This window comes from Gloeophyllum trabeum (assembly GCF_000344685.1).
Source record: "Gloeophyllum trabeum ATCC 11539 unplaced genomic scaffold GLOTRscaffold_00006, whole genome shotgun sequence".
Taxonomy (NCBI): Eukaryota; Fungi; Basidiomycota; class Agaricomycetes; order Gloeophyllales; family Gloeophyllaceae; genus Gloeophyllum; species Gloeophyllum trabeum.
In genome coordinates this window covers 1,833,893-1,852,875 of record NW_006920415.1, presented here as the reverse complement: position 1 = coordinate 1,852,875, position 18,983 = coordinate 1,833,893, and the positions used below count along the sequence as shown (strand labels likewise).

The following is an 18,983-nucleotide window of genomic DNA, read 5'->3' as shown; positions in this document are numbered from 1 at the left end:
AAACCGTAACAGGTTGTCAAACTCTTGAAGTCTATGAGGATTACCACCATTTTTTTGGCCCTGATTCCTACGTCTATCTTCTCTCAACGTAGGTCGGCGCGATAGACGTGTCATCGTAGGTCCGACGGATTTTGGTGACATACATAGCTCATCGAACCGTCCGTGGTCGGGCGCCAGTTTGAACCACAAGCTGGTTGGCTCTTGGCGGTGGCGGTCTCCAAGCGCTGAACAAGCAGAGTCAGCGCCACAGCGAGAAGTCCAAGCGTACTGAAGATGTGGCTCGTGGGCGGCACCTACGACGCGCTTTGGCCACAGTGTGCGCTTATAACACCTATGGGTGGCCTACGCGAGCTTTGCCTCACGCTCCCCCAACCCTCCTGCAAGTCCTCCTGTTATGTCCATTTACCAGGTACGTCACCAGCGTGGTCGCGATGGATGTTGCAGTACTCATGTTCCGTAACAGATAGCTGTGCCGGTGGGCCACGGTGTTGTTATCGAGCTGTTCGGAGGATATCTAGTTTCCTGGAAGGACCTACCGACAACCTCCCATCATCCATCAAAGAGCCTCACCGAGGTTCTTCGACTTCTCGCCCGAAATACCATAGGGATCGACCTCCCAGTATTAACGGCCTATGACGGAACTGCCCTTGTCGTTGCCGTTCGCACGTCTGTCTTCATCCCTTCCCGTAACGCACCCAGGAATGTGGCCGAGTACATCCGCGAGCACCTGACAGACTCTACACTTCGATGGTCCCGTGTTGCGCAAATGGATGATCTCCGTCAGCCCACCTGGAAGACAGGCAGCTATGCTCATCCACCAATGGCGCTCGCAAAGGATGTCCTGGACCTTATCGGAGTTGACAGAGCGCCCTATGTATATGCCACATGTCTGCAGAAGCCGACTGAGACGGTCCAGGCTCCGATTGATAGAAGCCCTGAGGGCACGACGCGCTCCAGGGTGCACCTGTTATACAACAGTGACATAGAATGCATCCATGAAGGATACGCACTTTACGAATCCGATTTCAGTAGGTGCCTCTGTCCTTGCATATGCAGTCTTGGACTGACGAATCCATTATCAATGCAGACCGGAATCCGCAGTTGCTCTATTGCCCTCGTTCCAGAAGCAGAATTTGGGGAGGTTTTGTCCTATCTCGAGATGTCGTTGACGCATGGCTGCATCGCCGAGGACTTAACTGGAAGCCTCAGAGAACAGCCGAATTGGAGCCTGCCGCGCTGGAGGAGCTCAAGGCAGAGCTAAGGAGGACGTCCGGGAAAAGCTTGGCCGTGCACCGCATCCACCCACTTTGGAAACGTCTGAGTTACGGCAATGCGCTTTTTGGAACTGTTCGCAATCCGACTTGGTTTATCCACACCCACAATCTAAACCACGGATCAGGGGGGCCATCTTTGGACCAACACCCCGTGGAGTTTTGCCATTTGGAGGACCAGGTGGAGGTCAACTCTTTCGAGGACTACAGCGCCCTATGCGCTTTCCTGGACGGTGAAGGGCTCCCCATCACGAGGCTGAAGTACGAAGAAGTACCTGCACGCCCGTTGATATTTGATTAAGCAGTCTCCCCTTCTCGTTGCATAGTGGATTGAAGCGTTTCTCCTTTTCATCCGATGTCTGACGTTACGAGCTGCCAGTGGCGGCGAATGTCTATCAATAAATTCTAGAAGCTGTTAATAAATTCCTGGGCCACTCCATCGCGGCTGGATAATGGGGACTGCAACCGAAATGTGAAGGCACATTCCTTGAAAAAAAAGTTGGATCACTTCACTTCAGTCTACGTCATGGGCATCGTGGTATTTGAATCTTGACCGGGACGACCGACAGGGAGTTCTCTAGAGTCAGCCATCGAAGTTTGGTTTAAAAGCGAATACACCGCAGGGTAACCTCGTGTCTTCAACCACAACCTCTCCGAGCGCATCCTGCTTTACTTCAGGTCATCCCCTGTCGGTATCCGATAACGATATAATGAGCCCCGACATGCGTCACCTACCTGCAAAGGACATATATAACGAACTCCAGTCCCTCCCGGGTCCCCTCTTCCACTCTCCGTCACCGGTGGCCGCCGAGGGCAAAATCCCCCGCCTGCAAAGTGAAATCGCCTCGCTGCTCGTGCACCCTCTCCTCGAGGCTGCTCTCCACCTCCTGAACCACTCGCTTTACGCACCACACTTCTTGCTGCGCAAGATGCAGAACTCGCGAGGAGGTCAGCACCTTCATGGCGTCCTGCACCGCGTAGAAGGGGATTACGAGAATGCGAGAATCTGGTATAGGGAGGCCAGCGGGACTGAAACGCCGCCAAAGGAGGTCACGAATAGGGAGAGAGAGGAAGTGTTCGTGGAGTTCTGGTCCAAGCACACGCACCTGCTACAAGATGAGGACGAGAACGGACAACAGGATAAAGCACATCGAGCCAGGGCCGCGGCCACAGCGTTCATCGACCGGGTACAACAGATGAAAGAGCAGTCGAAGGGCCAGGTGTTCGACGCTGGTCTGCGGACGCCGGAGAGAGAGGAGCTCGAGCGGATAAGCAAGGCGGAGCTGAACACGGTCGCTGAGTGGGCGGGAAACACCTTCGGATGGGGTAGTTGGGGCGAAGGAGATGGAGAGGCAAAGGACGCGAGCGGCGCATATACTGGGAACACGAAGGAGCAGAAGGAAATATTCATGAAGCAGATGGGAGAGGGTATCAGGAAATTTTGACGTGTGGTGAGGATATGGAGGGGGTGGGGGGGATTCCCTTAGCTATGTTGAATCAGTTGGCAGTGCATGATAATCGTCGGGGAACTACTCTCGAAACGCACGCAATGTATATAGCGGCCCATAATAACCGCTCTTCACGTCAATGAGAAGCAAGAGATACTCATTCGCCTCGCGAACAGCCTGCTCACTATCCACTGGGAGCCTGTCCTGTGGATCCCGCCAAAATCCGCACTGACTCTGTCGAGGCGCATACGTGCACGCAATGAATATTATACCGTCATATTTGCGCGAGACTACCACCCCAGTCGGGGGCCGAGACTCGAATGGCGAGAGCCAGAAAATAGACCAGTGTGACCGTTAGTGCACTACAGAGACGCACCAAACAAGCGTCACCCTCTGTAATGCCAGAGGACCACAGGTGAGATCACCATCTCTGGACTGATACTGAGCGCATACAGTGAGCCTGGATCTTGCACGACAACATGCGCACCAAATGAGTACAGTAACGGGATGTTCCCGAGGCAGTGATACCCTTCGACCTAAATGGCAGGCGCATCACGATAGACACGAGCATGCCACGGGAATATGGCCATGTCTGGGGTAAAAACTGACGCATATATCAAGCATATACGAGATAAACCCATTTTAAAGCATATTCATGTACCAGACGACGTACAAAGGGAGAGAATACACGTTTGACGACCAAGAAAATCTCGCCCGGGTGATGGCTCGCGGTTGAGCAGCCCGGCCCAAGCCGTGACATCGCAGAATATAAGGCATGCACGTCTTGTTGGCAGACTATGGCTCTAGCTTTCGCGTGCGCATTTACGACGCCGTGCAGAAAACGGCAAACGGAAGGTAGGAAAAGCAGGCCTGCCGTGGCCGCACGATATCCCAGTTGTTCCAAACAGCGCTCTCGAGCTTTGCGTTGCAAGCAAAGAGAGAAAAACAGCGAAAAGCAACGGACGTCCCGGCGTCAGGATGCAAGACGGGAATGGAAAAGACAAGGATAATTGGAGTTCCGCCTCAATTCGCGCCTAATGTGACGCTGTGACTCCAGTCAGGTGATCACGACACTACGCGTGCATGGTCATACATGAAAGCCACAGTGCCGTTCCAGAAGGTTTGAGGGATGAGTCGACTTCAAAATTTGAAGACGCCACGCTGAGGTGTCAATCGTATCGGAGAGCATAATTCGAGTATAAAGGTTTCCATTGAGACGAGACTATCGGGCCTACTCTACATCACAGGTATACATTATTCCGAAGAAAACGAAGATGATACAAACATTGATGCGAAACGCTACATTGAAAAACATGACGCGCAACGGCCCAAACACATGGAGAGGATGCCGGGGTCGGTAGGTGTGGGACGGCTAGTGAACTGAGGAGAAAGAGATTGATACCGGCATTGGGTACAACGGCCTTGACCCGAATCTGATCGAAAGAAGGCGGCCTTTCCGAAGGGACCTTGAACTTAGGGCTTGAGTCGAGCGCGTTGGGGATCTTGACGACCTTGAGAAGCCAGAGAAGTAGAAGTGAACAGGGCGCCGGCTCCCTGAACACTCCGACTACCCTGGCTAGGGCGCGCGGGTACAGCCGAATAGGTCGCAGACTGACTGAAGGCCGCTGATGAGAGAAGGGATATGAGCATGTACGGCGCAGCCATAAAGAAAACTGAGAACGTACCAAGATGTCGTCCATCCGCCTCTTACATCCTATAAGCCGTTGCCCGGCCTGGATATCCGTGCCTCGAAATTTATTGGATGTTCCGCCGTCGTGAGGACTCTGCAAGGAATCTCTCATCGCGTGAGAGAATGGCAAACTTCAACGGGGTGCTTGAGTATGCAGGTGGCGACGAGGCAGGCCAGACGTCGAAGTAGGCGGCCAGTACTTCAGTGGAGAACCGATCGCAAGGAGGTCGGACAGGTCGATGAGTAAGGCGGTTCGGAATTATGCCCGGAAAGGGGGGGACGGGCGAGGTATGAGATGTTGAAGGAGGGAGATGCGCCAGATGGACAGGAGTCACAGATAGATGTAGTATGACTGAAACACCGAGTATAGTAATGGTTGCCAGAGAAGGTCAGACAGGGAGTGACAAGGCGCAACGGAGTCTTGACACAGGCATTGAGAAGAAGAGAGACGTGGTGGGTGCCGAGTATCGTCACAGTGACAAGATCGTATCTTGTGATTATTTCAAGTCAAAGAACCAGATGCTAGGCTGTTTGGGAACGGAGCCGGGAAATGACGGGGTATCGGACCGGTCTAATAATACAGTAGTGGCATAGCTTGAGACGATTCCTAGTCAAGGACTACGGAGAGTTAGGGAGCGATGAGGAATAATCATGCGAACCAACTCACTTAGGTGCTTGAAACGTCCACCATCGCCGTCGGTCTCGCCAACGACTTGACCGGGCACACCGATATCACCATCCGCAGGAAGCCGACCGAAGACCGCAAGCCAGAAGCCACGCTCGTACTCCCGTAGGAATTCCAAATGCTCTTGCTCCTGTCTCTGGGCGCGCCGCTTGCGGCAGCGCCGGGCGCGATAACGTTGTTTCTCCTTCGCGGCCTTGTCCAGGGTCGCAGAATCAGACACAGCGGCATTGGCAGGAGCGCCTTGATGATCCACGTCGGATAAGAAAAGTAGCGCTTCCGAATAGATAATGTAGTCCTGGAAAATCGGTATCTTCTGGCAGAACGAACCCATATACCGGCGGCCGCTTTCAGCCGATCGGCGAGCGCGTTTCCTCCGTTGGGAGTGGATCCATCTAGCCAGGATATACGCAGACACAGCAGCCACGTCGGTGGTGTAATGGGAGACGTGCTCAAGAGGAACGAAGGTCGACTCAGCCTGACCTCCAAAATAGTGCTTCTCAACTTCGCAATCTTCAGTCGGAGTCCTAGGCGTACCAGCGCCAGGAACGTCCACTTGAGCGGGAGCTTGGCACTCAGCCCTTGGGGGTTGGTAGACGGCGAGACCCGTCGGCCCTCGAACGAAAATAGCCGGAGGTAGCGGCGCACTGTAGATGACCAGATCCTTCGATGGGTGGGGGAGGAGACGAGCGAGGTCCTTGACAACAGGTGGGAACCAGAAGTCCTCCACGGCGGTAGGATTGGGGTTGAAATCCTCAAACGGGACGAGATCCTCCAAAGGAGTGCTTGGAGCCTCGGTATCGACGTATACAATTACATCCTTGGTGATTACGATAGACTTGACAGAAGAAATGGAACTGGAAAGGGGATTCGAGCTGACACTAACGGAGATGGAGACATTGAGAAGGGGCCCATGGACATGCAAATCATTGGCCCCGCCAGCAGGGAAAAGATCCAAGGAATAGTCAAAAGAAAAGGGTCGGATCACAGGGATGATATCGAGGCTCGAATGCTGTCCAAGCGAGAGAGGAAAGACGCGAGGGACCCCGAGGTTCAGTTGGTGCAGGAAGTTGCTGAGCATGCTCAGGCCCGTGAGGGCACTGAGAATAAGTTGCAGGAAGATCATCGTCGCGTAAGGCGAGGCCGAAGGCGCAAGTGTATTCTGGCGGTCTGGAGGACAAGACAGGACGTCTTTTATATGATGTCCTTGTTGAACCGTGGCGGTGCTGAATTATAAGGTTAAAGTTTAAATTCACGTGAATTCACGTGAGGCTCGTGTTTTCGCGCCGTGGGGGGGGATGTGAAAGGCAGTACGTGAAGAGTGATATTGTGAAAGGCACGTACTCACCTCCCTTCCGTCTGAACTTCGCTTAACAAGCAGTATTCTCAGGAAAGCGATCTGTAATATTTCATCAGCTATTGGTCTAGGTGCATCTGTCACAGTCGATATCATCCAGGGTAACATTCATTTCCGCCGGACTGCCCTAGGCCTCTAGCAGCATCGCGAGCGCAGTAAAAAATGAACTTGGCCTGCTTCCATGGGTGAGAGCGTATAAAGTCTACTTTAGTAAGATAAAAACCGACAACAGGTGACGTACATTGCGGTGTTGATGATGGAGACTAGTGTCGCGTTCACTATCGAAGGTGAAGAATAACATAACCCATTTAGGGACATGTGACGTGACTACATCACGTGAATGAGACGCGTTCGCGCTTCCCCGTGGCTAATAGGCTTTTACTTATCCAGTGTTGTGTTGACTCTCCTTTTTCTTCCACTCTAGCTCTCGATGACCCACGAGCATGGGACTGTGCCTCCGTTATTGCTTTTGGAGCGATTTCATGAACTGGGTGCCCCCGAATTGAGCCACCGCGACCTTGAGCGTCTCAATAAAGGCCGCTTCGGAGATGCCATGTTGTTTCTATGTGAGCACATGCGTGGGAGGGAAGAGACTCGTAACGCACGGAGACGGCTGCACAAGTAAGAATCTTCTACTTACGATCGGACAGATAACGTCCTCATGTGAACCAGTTTGGAAGAGGACAGGCATAAATCCTCTCTCCGCGCCCCCCAAATTAATAGTGCCATTGCTGATGTTAAGAAATCTCAATCGAGCATGATAGGAGCCAGACACGAGGTGACTGACCTACACGCTTCCATCGATAAGCGTCAGAAAGCGCTCAGTGAACTAGGTAGGCTAGCATAGACCTCCGTATCTATTTCACTTCATAAATTACGTAGATAATGAGATATCTAGCCTGAGACAGCGCATACAAGATAAGCGGGCTATTGATCTCATGCTGAATTTACTGGAGAAGAAAGCAGTGATTCGGGTGCAGCGGTTGCAGGGTCTCACGGAGCTGTTAGAAAAATTGCGGTATGTCTGAGTCGTCGATATGCGCTCTTTGATGCTGAGTAGTCTATTCACAGGAAAGATGTATCTCAACGACCGACCCAGGTTCAGCCCTTAATTACATCCTGACCCTCGCAGACTGACATTGCTTCCTCAGGACGTGCCCGAGACGCCCTCAGCCTTGACGGAGGTTGCTGACCCGACGCCTACTGCTTCACAAATGAGAGACACCCTTTCAGTAAGAATCGAAGCTTTCCTTCCTCACATCGTTCACTGAAATCGACCCGTCAATCAGGTTCTCCGAGCGCACCATGTCCATCTTTCAAAATCCGATCTGCCGAAGGTGAAAGTAGAGGTTGAGGTGCGGCTACGCCGCTCCATCGCTCGGATTCTCCATAGTCCTGAGGACAGTAAGGAAGTACGGCTGACAACGTGCGTCCTTGTTTCCTCCGCCGTTTCTGGTCTGAACTCCTGGTCTGATAGGGAAAAGGTGGTACATGCCGCCGAAATAAGGGCGTTAAAGAAACTGGCGGCCGCAACCGCCTCCGCAGAACTCTCAAAAGCACGCGCCGACGAGCTCGCGTCCGGTATAGTAAGGCCAACTCCTCACATCCCTGCCTCTCAACCACACTACTCACGTCGCACATCAGATCTCGAAACAAGCCAAACTTCAGAGACTGTCTGACACGACCCTGGCGCTCGCCCACCTATCCGCTGAACACGCCGTCTTCGTGAGCAATCTCCAGTGATCTGTTACGTACAACTTCTAACCTTCTCTGGTCAGATATCTACCTTCGCCGAATCGACCTCGCGAGCTCTACACTCCTCACTGGAAGCTGAAAGCAAGGCTGTAACAGGCCACGTTGACGTGCTACAGTGGGATATCTCGAAGGCGAGATCTCTGCCGAAACCTAACTCCTTCAGAACCGAGATCTGCCAGGTGCTAGGGCTCCCGGAGCGCACGGTACGTTTCATGGCGCAATATCTGTAGCGGATGCACTTACCAATGTGGACAGACTTCTGAGATGCTCCTGACAGCCGTGGAGAAGCTGGCCCGACAAGGTATGTCCCATGTATTCTTGCCTGTAACTGGGCTGTAGCCCTTCGGTAGAGCACAGCGCGCGCATTCTCCCTGCTCGGACCGCTCTGCCTCTGACAGAATCATTCATTTCTGCAGAGGAAGAAGCTGTACTTGGTACGCTCGCACAGCCTTTCGTTTACGATATAGTTTTTAACATTCCTGCGCTTCAGCCGGGCACGGGGCAGACGAGAAACGCGTACTGGATCATTCGACTCAGCTTCTCACAAGGAAGATCGAGAAGGCTAAGAAGGGAGAAGCACTTGTCAAGGACGTCAAGAAGACTGTGCGCGAAGCGGATAAGATCGCGTCTCTCGCCCGATGACGGAGGGCCGCCCCATTGTCTTTTTACATTATCAGGCCACAAGCTGGGGTCGATGTACTGCGCTATCGGACGGAGCAATTGTAACAGGTGTGGCGGAGAAGCACTTCACCGCTTAGCTTAGTGAGCACCTGATATTTGATAAGAAAATTCACGGCATGTATTTAGAGAGCTGGATGCTGCGATTGACAACTCGACGGATTGATGCTCTCCTCCCCAGTACCCCTTCGGAGGGTCCATTTGCTTCACACGGCCTCTCATGAGTGTAATATCCGGTACATTGCATCGAACGTGGTCGCGCGATCGAGCGAAAGTGGAAGATATGATATGCACACGTTCCCACATCGTCCTGTGCAATGTGACTCGGTATCAGGCAGGGTGGCTTAGTGCGGTTATGACTGCCTTAAGTTTCCTCCAGTTATTAGTCGTACTGTCCAGTGCCGTTTTCCCCACTGGCATGCACCATCAAGTTCGATGCTTGGACTCAGAACCCTTCAGTCCAATGGGTTAGGGTTTGTTTGATGAGGATCATGTCCACGAGATGCATTGCAGCTCACGGCAGCTCACAGCCTCGCATTGACTCTCTGTCGCAGCCTGCGCAATCCTCGCAACACTCATGTTTATGATGATCCGGCTGGGTCATCTATTCGTCTACGCACAGATTGAACCTATATAGGATGGCCTACTCTCAAGTCCCATGGTCTCTAGTTCAAGACTGTCTAGTTCGTGTCACACTCTGACTAGTATGTTTTGTTGTTGACGACTTCGCTCTGAGATGTACATCTTTGCGTACCAATATACTAGGACCCTAGCTGCACGTCCGTTAGCTCGCTATGATAGCGCAGTCGGGATCGAATCCGCGGAGTGCGTCCACCGAGACTCCGACAGCAACCCACAACCATGGCGGCACAAGAATACCGTGATGGGAGCCTTGAATAACCTAGCTTTTATACACGCGGCGACTTCACCGGCCGCATATGGCAAAGGCCACACAAACCTTGGTAATACAAGAATCGCCAATTCAGGACCGTGGCATGGCCACAAGGAAGCATAGCCGTGACAAGTAATATAGTGTTGCAGAGGATACTGTGGCACTTTGGAAGACATCCGGTTGGCAACCGGGAAGACGATAACAGAAAGGGAGAACCTGTGCCCTCGAGATTTGGCAAACATGCCAAGTGACATCCAGACACAGTTTCCTTCAGGGAGTGCGCTTCAGTTCTAACCCTCGAACAGCCATCATGAGGTCATTGCAGCTGTGGCAGGAGGGAATAGCTACGGGAAAATTTTGACTAGAGACAGAGAGGTGCCAAAAATCGTACGGAATCTGGACGATCCAGATCATCCAGTAGTCGCTGGCTCCATCGTTATCGTCGTTTGCCTGCCACAATCGACCAGAAGCGAATAAATCAGACCTAATCACAAGTCATTGAACATCAACAAGCGAGGTCCAGCGCATTTGCAGAATCCGGTTGCACTGGCATATTTGGGGAAGTTGATACAGTACCTCGAAACGGCAAGCTCTTAATTTACGCAGCACTCGAGTTTGCGCATATGTGGAAGTACTCTCCTTCTAGAATTGTGGTCGTATCAAGGCTGTTGCGTCTTGTACGGTAACATAGGACTGGACAAAGACTGGACCGCATGCTCGCTCGGCGGCTGCCGCACCGTGACAGCATCGGCAATCACCTGACTGTGATAACATTGCTTCAAATCGGCTTGAGGTCAAGCGACCCAGCGTGCAGAGCCAGTCCAGTACTGTGCTCCCTTGTGGCCGCTTTGCCAAGATGTCTTCATTTTACGCCGAGCTTGCTGAACTACCTAGTTATCGCTCGGCGGATTTCATTGCTGCTAACGGTGCTATGGATCTTGCACGGGAGCGAATGATATGCTTACTATTCACTTGTAGCTTTGCGTGTAACGCTGGCCATATCCGATCATACGCGCAACGTCAAGAGGACACTAGTCAAAACTATAATTGTTGATCCAGCCTCTGACGCAGTAATCCGTTCTCCATCTGAAGAGCTTGCTGATGTGGTGGCGTCCACGATATCACCGTCCGGAAGACGCCGGGCAGTCCTGAAGGAAATCTCTGATCCACTGACAGCAGGGGGGAAGAAGCGATTTGTCGAAATCTGGTCTGGAGACAGGCTTGAAGCCGTCCGGGATGTGACGGAATCCCATGGTGCATTCTACTCCGATGGTTCGCTGTCTCCTCCATTTGCTAGACCCTGTTTGAGGCTCCTGTCTCTACAGAGCATATTGCCACGCTGGTCTTCAATGCCTCGGAGAATGGTCTGCTGTACACCGCAGAGTGCCAACCCGCTACTGAACCTTCCAGGGAAAAGTTCAAATATATTCCTCACTTCGGTGAAAGCTTCGCCCCGAAGAGGAACCCGACCTTATTTCTTTTTCTTTGGCAAAATAATCGAGCAGGAGACACCAAGCAGCCATCTGGGGAGGCTACGGTGCTCTCTACGTTGGTAAAGGTTGAGGTACAGCATACCAATCCAGTCCCTGTCTTCTTCGCCAAGGCGGTGTTCTCTGGAGACAATTCGATCTACGCTACGGGATACGAATACTCATCAGACGGACGTCTACTCGGCATCGTATATTGCCAGAATCGTCCGGCCGGTATATGGCGTGTCGACATACCACATTCGAAGCTATTGGCCTGTTCATCGGAGCTAATCTCCCGATGTTCAAGCTCACGCCTGACGGAGAAGGAGCGGTCTTGTAGGTCCGTCAGAATAGCCGATAACACGAGGATATTCTGGCTTTCCAACTCAGCAGGAGGGCCGCACGCCTCCACCGCTTCCTTGCACTCGCTTGACAGCTCTACGGGGACAGCAAGGATACTCATAAACGTCCCTCGGGAGCCCGAGCCCGGCGCATTCCCCGGCCTCTACATTGATTCACTCCCTAAGCGTCCTTTCCTACGACTTGGCCAGCAGAACAAGGAACTATACATCGTCGCCAGCTCCCCTTGGGGATGCCAGTCGACCGTACTACTAATCTCGGCTGACGACGGGTCTATAACCGAGTTGACACCTCGTGGCAATGGGCCTCTGTATAGTTGGGTAGTTCTTGCCAGCGACGGGCGTGATAAGATCGTATGCTCCAGGAGCAGTCCTACATCCCCTCCGGAACTGGTGCTTGGCTACGTGAGCCAGGAAGCAAGGCCCACAGTAGAACAGTGGCAGGTTCTCGATCAGGCGGCGCTGAGTACCTCAGGTGAGCTACTGCCCCGATCTTGGCAGCATTTATCTTGCCTGAACAGTCTCCGTCTAGTCAAAGCTGCTTTGTCTAAGCTCGAGAGCGAGGTGATTAAGATACCAGGACACCACCCTGTCGAAACTATCGTCATCAAGCAGCGGCATGCCGCGACTATCCCACCTACCATCAACAACCCGCATGGTGGGCCACATTCCGTGACGACCACTAGCTTTCAGGCGGGAGCAGTGGCGTTTGCCCTTGCGGGCTGTAAGTCGTCTGGAAACGTTGACGAGCACGCGCTGATCATCATGCTAGACACTTTCGCTATGCCCAATTACACGGGTTCGTTGGGCTATGGAGAGCAGTATGTCAGGAAGCTCCTGGGTCAGTGTGGCACGCTGGACGTCAACGATTGTATCGCCTCGATGAAACATCTCGTGAAGTTGGGCATCTCAAAGGAAGGCCCTGGGTCGCAGCTCATCATCGGAGGAAGCCACGGCGGATTCCTTGCGGGTCATCGTAAGGAATATTCACTTCGCTCCGTCATACATTTCTCATGTTGTAATACAGTTATCGGCCAGTTCCCGGATACGTTTAGTGCGGCGTCCATCCGCAACCCGGTTATTGCTGCAGGCGAGCTGTCCACGAGCGACATCCCTGATTGGTATTTCTTCGAGTTCGGCGTGGACTTCGGGCCCACGTCTTTGATGACGCCAAAGATATACGAGACGCTGACCAAAGCTTCGCCGATATCGCATGTGGGCGCGGTCAAGGCGCCGGTTCTGTTGCTTGTGGGTGAGAAGGACCAGAGAGTAGCGCCGACCCAGGGTAAGAACTACTATCACGCTCTGAAAGCAAGAGGAAAGCAGGTGGAGCTGCTTTGTTTCCCGGAAGAATCACACCCTCTCGATGGCGTGGAGTCTGCGAGAGTGAGCTGGGAGGAGACAGAGGCGTTGTTCCATAAAGTTAAGGCTTGATCACCGTTGGAGTTTCCGAAGTGCTCAATGTAACCGTTGAATCGCATCACAACCTTGTACCATCCTGGAACTCTGTACTATTAGCCCGAAATGACCGAGGTCGCTCTCTTGCCGCACCCTATGGAAGGGACGGCCAGGATGGCAGTGCGCGCAATCCCCAGTTCTCTAACCAAGCCTCGAAAAGACCGGCTATCTTCTGGTGACCTTCGACATTGGGATGTTGATTGCTACCACAACCGCGAACTATTAGGTCCAGATCCACCACCTGAGTCGAGGTATACGTACGTTGGATACACATCCTCCCACGAAACCCATCCCGTGGTATTGACCAGGAAGATATTCTCGTCCCCAAGCGCATGCCTGTATCCGCGGAGTATCCGCGCAGTTAGGGTATGATACTCAAACTCAAGGCGATAGGACATGCCTTTGGTCAACGACCGTCTGGTATGCCCCAGGGTAGTAATAGCTGATGGACCCATCTGCGCTGGGCCAGCCCCACTACAGAATTCGCCTTAGTAACTATAAATACGTTCATTACGAACGCAGCTGACCGGGGTGAAGACGAATATTGGTTGGTAAATATATATCGTCCTTAGGCGAGATATGAAATCCATGTACGTCTAGGCATTCCATCCATACGTGAATAGACAGTTACAAGATGACGGGGGCATACCTGGACAAACAATGCCTGTGAAACGTTCTGAGAAGCGTCGTTGGCTCTGAGCTCCTCTCAAGTGAGTGCTTAGACCGAGCGAGCGGAGGATGGCATGCATACCCTATGTGTATCACAACGTGCGTTGGTGTGGGATGGTCAAACGCAAAGTTCCAAGGCGTCGTGTAATTATGGTCGGTGGTCGAGTAGTATCCTGTATCTTCGGTCTGCATACTAATTTGTCACAAGCGGTTTTGAGTGCCGTATTTGAACATATACGCTCACCCTGAAGAATTGGTATGATACGCCGTGGACGTTGCCCCAAGCCGGTATGTCCTGTATGACCCAGATCGTTGAGACTTGATATCACGCAGATCAGAGAAAGTAACTGACGGCCAGAGCAGCTCCGGGTTGAGCGTTCACTGTTCCCTCCGCCTTGAAATATTCGGTGGTCAAGAGCGGCCAAGCTTGATCGACACCCTCTGGGACGTATTGACCCTGAAACCCGCCAACACCCTTATTCGTGATCTACGTGTTATTTTAAGATGGAGTGCAGGACTTCTCACAGCAGACAGGGAGTCCCCAATGAACTGGAATGCTAGGGGAGACGGAATGTATGGGAGTACCACGGCTCCCTAGAAGGTAAAACGGGATTAAAGGTTAACAAGTTTGGTCCTCAATGTGGTTTCACTTACGGGGTTGAGGACGATGCTCTCCAGGTTCATTCGATTATTCTGCCACCCCTCGACGTTGATCCTCACGACATTAGGACCCGAGCGAAGCGAGGATAACGGGATAGTATTGGTCCCAGCTGACGCGTTGAAAGTATACACAGTGTCGTAATTGACTGATACTCCGAGGGAAACTAGCGGAGTAGTCGTGTGTGGGCCCAAGTTCAAGGTCAGTGTAGACAGGTTGTCCACGACCAAATTGAAGCCAGAGCTTGCCCTACAAAAAAGCGTCGATCAAGATCAGGATAGTGCACTTCTAACCGCATTGAATGACACATACCACCAGGTACCTGGGGACACATCCCACCGACCGTGATAAAAGATGAGAGGATTGTCATAGAACAAGGTAACATCATCTGCCCAGGCTGCAGCGGGATTGGCGAGCAATATAAGAGCTGTGAGACCCCACAATACCGATATGAGTGCACCAAGCATGACGAGACACTGTGGGCAGGGGATTTACACTATATCTCCTCCTGCTCTTTATAGGTAATACGAAGAGCCTCGGGATACGAGGGTCATATTATAGCACTGCTGTGCCGATAATACTCCGAGGACGCCCAGAGGGCGTAGTCAAAGCAATCAAGGAAGCCCACGGGCGCGTGGATCGCGCGTAAGGCGGTCAGCTGATAGTTTTTAAAATAATGTTGAAGCGCGCGAGGTCGCGTTCAAGGGCGTGAACAGGCGTGAACGTGACGAAGTGCCGGATATCACTTCCGGGGAGTCCAGTTGCGTGTTGGAAAGCAACACGAACGTCGGACAACGCACCCTAGAAATAGTTCCTGGTTATCCAACCAATTTAAAAATAATGTAAAAGAAGCATACCTCCTCAGGCTCCAACGCGTACCTCCCAGAACGGATTGAAGAGGGAGTTGCCGGTGTGTCGCAGAATTGGCGATTTACTTCATCTATATCATATGCATTAGTCTCAGTGTTGATTATCACAGCGGTTACAACAAGACATATGCACGATTTTCGAGCTGCTTTCCGGCTGTGTCACATTAGGAGCGAGCGTCAGTGTTACTGGTGCCGAACGTCACGCCGTCGTCGGCAGAGCGCTCCGATTGGCTCCTCGCTCCGGAAAGTGTTGTGGGGCTGCGGCCTTCCTGCAGCTTAAGCTGCTATTCCTCGTATTTCGAGTTCTATGCTAATTGTTGAACTAGGCGCTGACTTAGCTGCCAGGTTCTACAACGTACCAGAATGTACCGGAACCCTCTGGAATATTCTGGTATATTCCATTATTGTACAGGGCACGGAGCTCATGTGGGTCAGTGACATCATAGGTGGAGCTCAGTAGGATTATAGATATTCCACGTAGCTTAGTCAGCCTATGGGCCACAGTGTATATAAACCCTGCAGCTCTGCTACCTAATGACAAGGGTCGTTTATACGAGCTTTACCAGTAGCTACAGCATCCAACCAATACAGGTGAGTTGTGTAGGGCGCACTGTGCGTGCTGCTGCCTCCATAACTCTTCATCAGGTTATGAGCTCAAATAGGCAGCTTGCGTCTGCGCGGTAACTCGCTGCAGCGCGTTGCGCCTCGCTCACCTGTGCATCGCCCTATGCGCCCTCACAGGCTGCAGTGTGGCTTGATGCGTGATCATCGCCGTAGGCGCTGTTATCAGCAGCCATCAGGCTTGATGATCGATCCTGGGGTAACTCCCTAATGGAGCCAACAGCATGGAGCAGTGCGCCCTTATCAGGCTGCATAGCTTCGCTGATACTGATGAGATCTCAATACAGATTTCAGATCTCTCAACTGCTCCGCAACAATGTCGAACAATCTGATCGCTGTTGTCCCCGTCCTCGACGGCTCGAACTGGCCTACCTGGTCCGAGCAAATGATGGCGTACCTTATGTCCCAAGGCCTCTGGGGAAATGTGGATGGCAGCATCACCCAGCCAGCTGTCGTCGTCTCCGGTACAACCAGGGACTCTACCGCTGCTGACGCCTGGAAGGAAAAAGACGTCAGGGCTATGGGTACGATCCGTCTGCGCTGCTCTCCCGCCGTCGCCTCCTACATAAAGGATAAGAAATCGGCCAAGGAAACTTGGGACCAATTGTCTTCCCTCTATTCGTCTATGTCCCTCGGCGCCATTTACAATGAGCTGCGGGGGGCCTTATCGACGAAGATTCCGGCGGATCAGCACCCTGCTCCAGCCTTCGCGAAGATATCCAAACATTTCGACACTTTGGAAGCGGCCAAGGTCAAGATTCCCACGCTTATTGAAGGTCTAATCTGCCTTTATGCACTCCCCAGCCGCTATGAGAACGTTGCGCAGATGCTGGTCCAAGCTACCTCTGCTGACAACATGGGCATAGGTGCGGTACGGGAAGCAGTTACCACTGCTTGGGACCAGTCTCAAGGCAAGAAGCCTGAGAAACTCGGTGCGCACAAGATCTCAGCGGTGAAGCGTAAGCCGGGCGATCCCTCCTTTTCTTCGCAGCAGCAGCAGCGCCCTCAGGGCAGCAGCAGCAATGCGCGGGATGGGAAGAGGCGCCCTTATCGCGGCAAGCGTGCAGGCAAGAAGCGTCAAGGGCAAAACCACGATCACCACCATGCCCACGACGTCTTGATCGCCTCGACCGTCTCCCTTCCTCCTCCGACTATCGCTCACGTCCTCGACATTGCGCCTACCGGCAGCAAGACTCGGACGGTCCAAGAGCAAGGTCCGTTCCACCCGCCTCCTTCGGCGGATACTAGTCACTACAACAACAAGCGTATCAAGAAAGCCTTCAAGCTCGCGCGGGACCTTGATATAAGTCCCACTGAAGAAGACATCAAGGTTTTGGATGCTCTAGTTGGACAAGTCGACCCGGACCCGGATGTCGACATGGAGGATGCCAACTCTGTCGCCTCCAGCCGCGCGTCCAAGCGCGCTCGCTTTGAAGAAGTCGCTCGCGCGGATGATGCTGCGGACAGCGACCACGATGACAACCAGTCCATCGACTGGGGTAGTGACAAGGACCAGGGGGAGACTGTTAGTCTCGGCGACGAGGAAGACCTGGACCGCACTATTGCGGAGGCTGCTGGCTTCGACCAGAATGCCTTTATTGACGAGCACTACTTGTACGTGCTATCTTCCCCTTTACAGGACTCCACTGACGCGCCATCACAGTTAGGGCAGCGTAGTGTAGATCTTAACTTGAGTCCTGTAACGTTGGCTTTAATATATTGCACTCATGCGCAAACTTATGCTGCGTGTGCAAAATGTAAGGGGAAAGATAAGGCACAACAGGGTAACACCTGGATCCTCGACTCGGGGGCCTCTCGGCATTTCACCTATGACATGAGTGATTTCATCGATTATGAGGAATTTAAGCAACCTGCGACCGCGTCTACCGCGAACGGGTTTGCACGAATACTTGGGTTTGGTACGACGGTCCTGAATTATTATATCAAGGACGTCGGGAACATAACCACTCGGTTATTTCCAGTATACTATATACCTGACCTGAATATTCGCCTCATGTCACTCGGAGTATTGCTCCAGGATAAGTTAAAAGTGTCTGGCAATGACCAACACATAAGTCTATACGAAAAGGGATTGCGCGAACCTTTATTCAGGTTTTTACCGCGGCAGCCCGGCGACACTATCTATAGTGTCAGTACAATTCCTGCACCAGATGCGTACTCTATATTCCCAACGATCTATGCGGTCGATTATGGGATTATGCACCGTCGCATGGGACACCCCTCTAAGGAAGTCCTGAGGCAAGCTAGGGAACACACCAAAGGTTTCCCCACCAACCTGGAGTTTCCTTCGGAAGACCCAGTATGCCCTGGATGCGCGGAAGGGAAAATGCCTTCTAAGGCTTTCCCGCCATCCACTCTACGGGCTAAAGAACCGTTTGAGTTGATTCACTCGGATCTTAAGTTTTTTCCCGTAGACTCCTACCATAAGTACCGGTACACAATCGTCTTCTTTGACGATTACACCTCCTATGGATGGGTCATGCATATGCGCTCCAAGGGTGCTGCAATTGCAAAGACTCGCCAATTTCTTGCCTACATACAAAATCAATATGGCAGGAAAATTAAGGAGTGGATGTCCGATGCAGGGGGAGAGTATAAATCTGATGCATTCATCGAGATGCTCAGAGATGAGGGCATAAAAATCCGACAGAGCGCACCTTATGCGCACCAACAGAATGGTCGCGCTGAGCGCTTTATTCGGACTATAATGGACAAAGCGCAGTCAATGCGGCTAGAGTCCTGCTCACCTCCATCTTGGTGGGAATTTGCAGTAGACCATGCTGTTCACGTCTACAACCGGACCCCTTTGAAGCGCCATCAATGGCTGACTCCTTACGAGGTCCTGAACAAAGAAGCTCCCGACATCAAGCACTTACGTGTCTTTGGATGCGGAGCGTATGTCTACCTGCCAAAGGAAACCAGACCCAATAAGTTATCGCCTAAAGCTGAGCTGATGACTTATATTGGTGTCGCTGATGGCGGCCATGGTTTCAAGTTCATGCGCGCCAATAATAGTATAGTCACTCAGCCTACTGCGCTGTTTGACGAAACGATGTTCCCTAAATGCCCTAATACAAAGCGACGGG

The 18,983-nt window shown here is 52.4% G+C and overlaps 7 protein-coding genes across 7 annotated transcripts; 5 read left to right on the top strand and 2 right to left on the bottom strand.

The window, feature by feature from the left end:
- Positions 1-394: 394 nt before the first annotated feature.
- Positions 395-1,572, top strand: GLOTRDRAFT_129222 (uncharacterized protein; the record flags this gene model as incomplete). Its single annotated transcript, XM_007867830.1, has 3 exons — positions 395-409; positions 464-1,028; positions 1,088-1,572. The coding sequence occupies 3 exons, from the start codon at positions 395-397 to the stop codon at positions 1,570-1,572; spliced, it is 1,065 nt and encodes a 354-aa protein (XP_007866021.1).
- Positions 1,573-1,993: 421 nt separating this feature from the next.
- On the top strand, positions 1,994-2,716 carry GLOTRDRAFT_129221 (uncharacterized protein; the record flags this gene model as incomplete). Its single annotated transcript, XM_007867829.1, has 1 exon — positions 1,994-2,716. One exon carries the CDS (start codon positions 1,994-1,996, stop codon positions 2,714-2,716), a length of 723 nt encoding a protein of 240 aa, XP_007866020.1.
- A 2,190-nt stretch (positions 2,717-4,906) lies between these two features.
- On the bottom strand, positions 4,907-6,217 carry GLOTRDRAFT_93514 (uncharacterized protein; the record flags this gene model as incomplete). The annotated part of the gene is made up of 2 exons (XM_007867828.1): positions 4,907-5,016; positions 5,077-6,217. 2 exons carry the CDS (start codon positions 6,215-6,217, stop codon positions 4,907-4,909), a joined length of 1,251 nt encoding a protein of 416 aa, XP_007866019.1.
- Positions 6,218-6,878: 661 nt separating this feature from the next.
- On the top strand, positions 6,879-8,937 carry GLOTRDRAFT_138703 (uncharacterized protein; the record flags this gene model as incomplete). The annotated part of the gene is made up of 12 exons (XM_007867827.1): positions 6,879-7,069; positions 7,121-7,281; positions 7,331-7,466; positions 7,520-7,547; positions 7,600-7,680; positions 7,738-7,874; positions 7,926-8,034; positions 8,093-8,173; positions 8,227-8,406; positions 8,459-8,504; positions 8,620-8,637; positions 8,694-8,937. The coding sequence occupies 12 exons, from the start codon at positions 6,879-6,881 to the stop codon at positions 8,843-8,845; spliced, it is 1,320 nt and encodes a 439-aa protein (XP_007866018.1). The 3' UTR covers positions 8,846-8,937.
- A 1,675-nt stretch (positions 8,938-10,612) lies between these two features.
- GLOTRDRAFT_138702 (alpha/beta-hydrolase) lies at positions 10,613-13,035 on the top strand (the record flags this gene model as incomplete). Its single annotated transcript, XM_007867826.1, has 6 exons — positions 10,613-10,699; positions 10,752-11,045; positions 11,099-12,076; positions 12,134-12,325; positions 12,374-12,577; positions 12,629-13,035. The coding sequence occupies exons 1-6, from the start codon at positions 10,630-10,632 to the stop codon at positions 13,033-13,035; spliced, it is 2,145 nt and encodes a 714-aa protein (XP_007866017.1). The 5' UTR covers positions 10,613-10,629.
- Positions 12,651-14,942, bottom strand: GLOTRDRAFT_60821 (uncharacterized protein). Its single transcript, XM_007867825.1, has 11 exons — positions 14,699-14,942; positions 14,383-14,635; positions 14,254-14,322; positions 14,081-14,185; positions 13,973-14,023; positions 13,811-13,914; positions 13,709-13,754; positions 13,587-13,655; positions 13,474-13,533; positions 13,321-13,433; positions 12,651-13,262 (listed from the first exon to the last, which is right to left on the bottom strand). Exons 1-11 carry the CDS (start codon positions 14,851-14,853, stop codon positions 13,154-13,156), a joined length of 1,134 nt encoding a protein of 377 aa, XP_007866016.1. The 5' UTR covers positions 14,854-14,942; the 3' UTR covers positions 12,651-13,153.
- A 1,451-nt stretch (positions 14,943-16,393) lies between these two features.
- GLOTRDRAFT_17312 (uncharacterized protein) lies at positions 16,394-16,987 on the top strand (the record flags this gene model as incomplete). Its single annotated transcript, XM_007867292.1, has 1 exon — positions 16,394-16,987. A coding segment is annotated over one exon (594 nt), but the record flags the coding sequence as incomplete, so codon positions are not given.
- Positions 16,988-18,983: the final 1,996 nt, after the last annotated feature.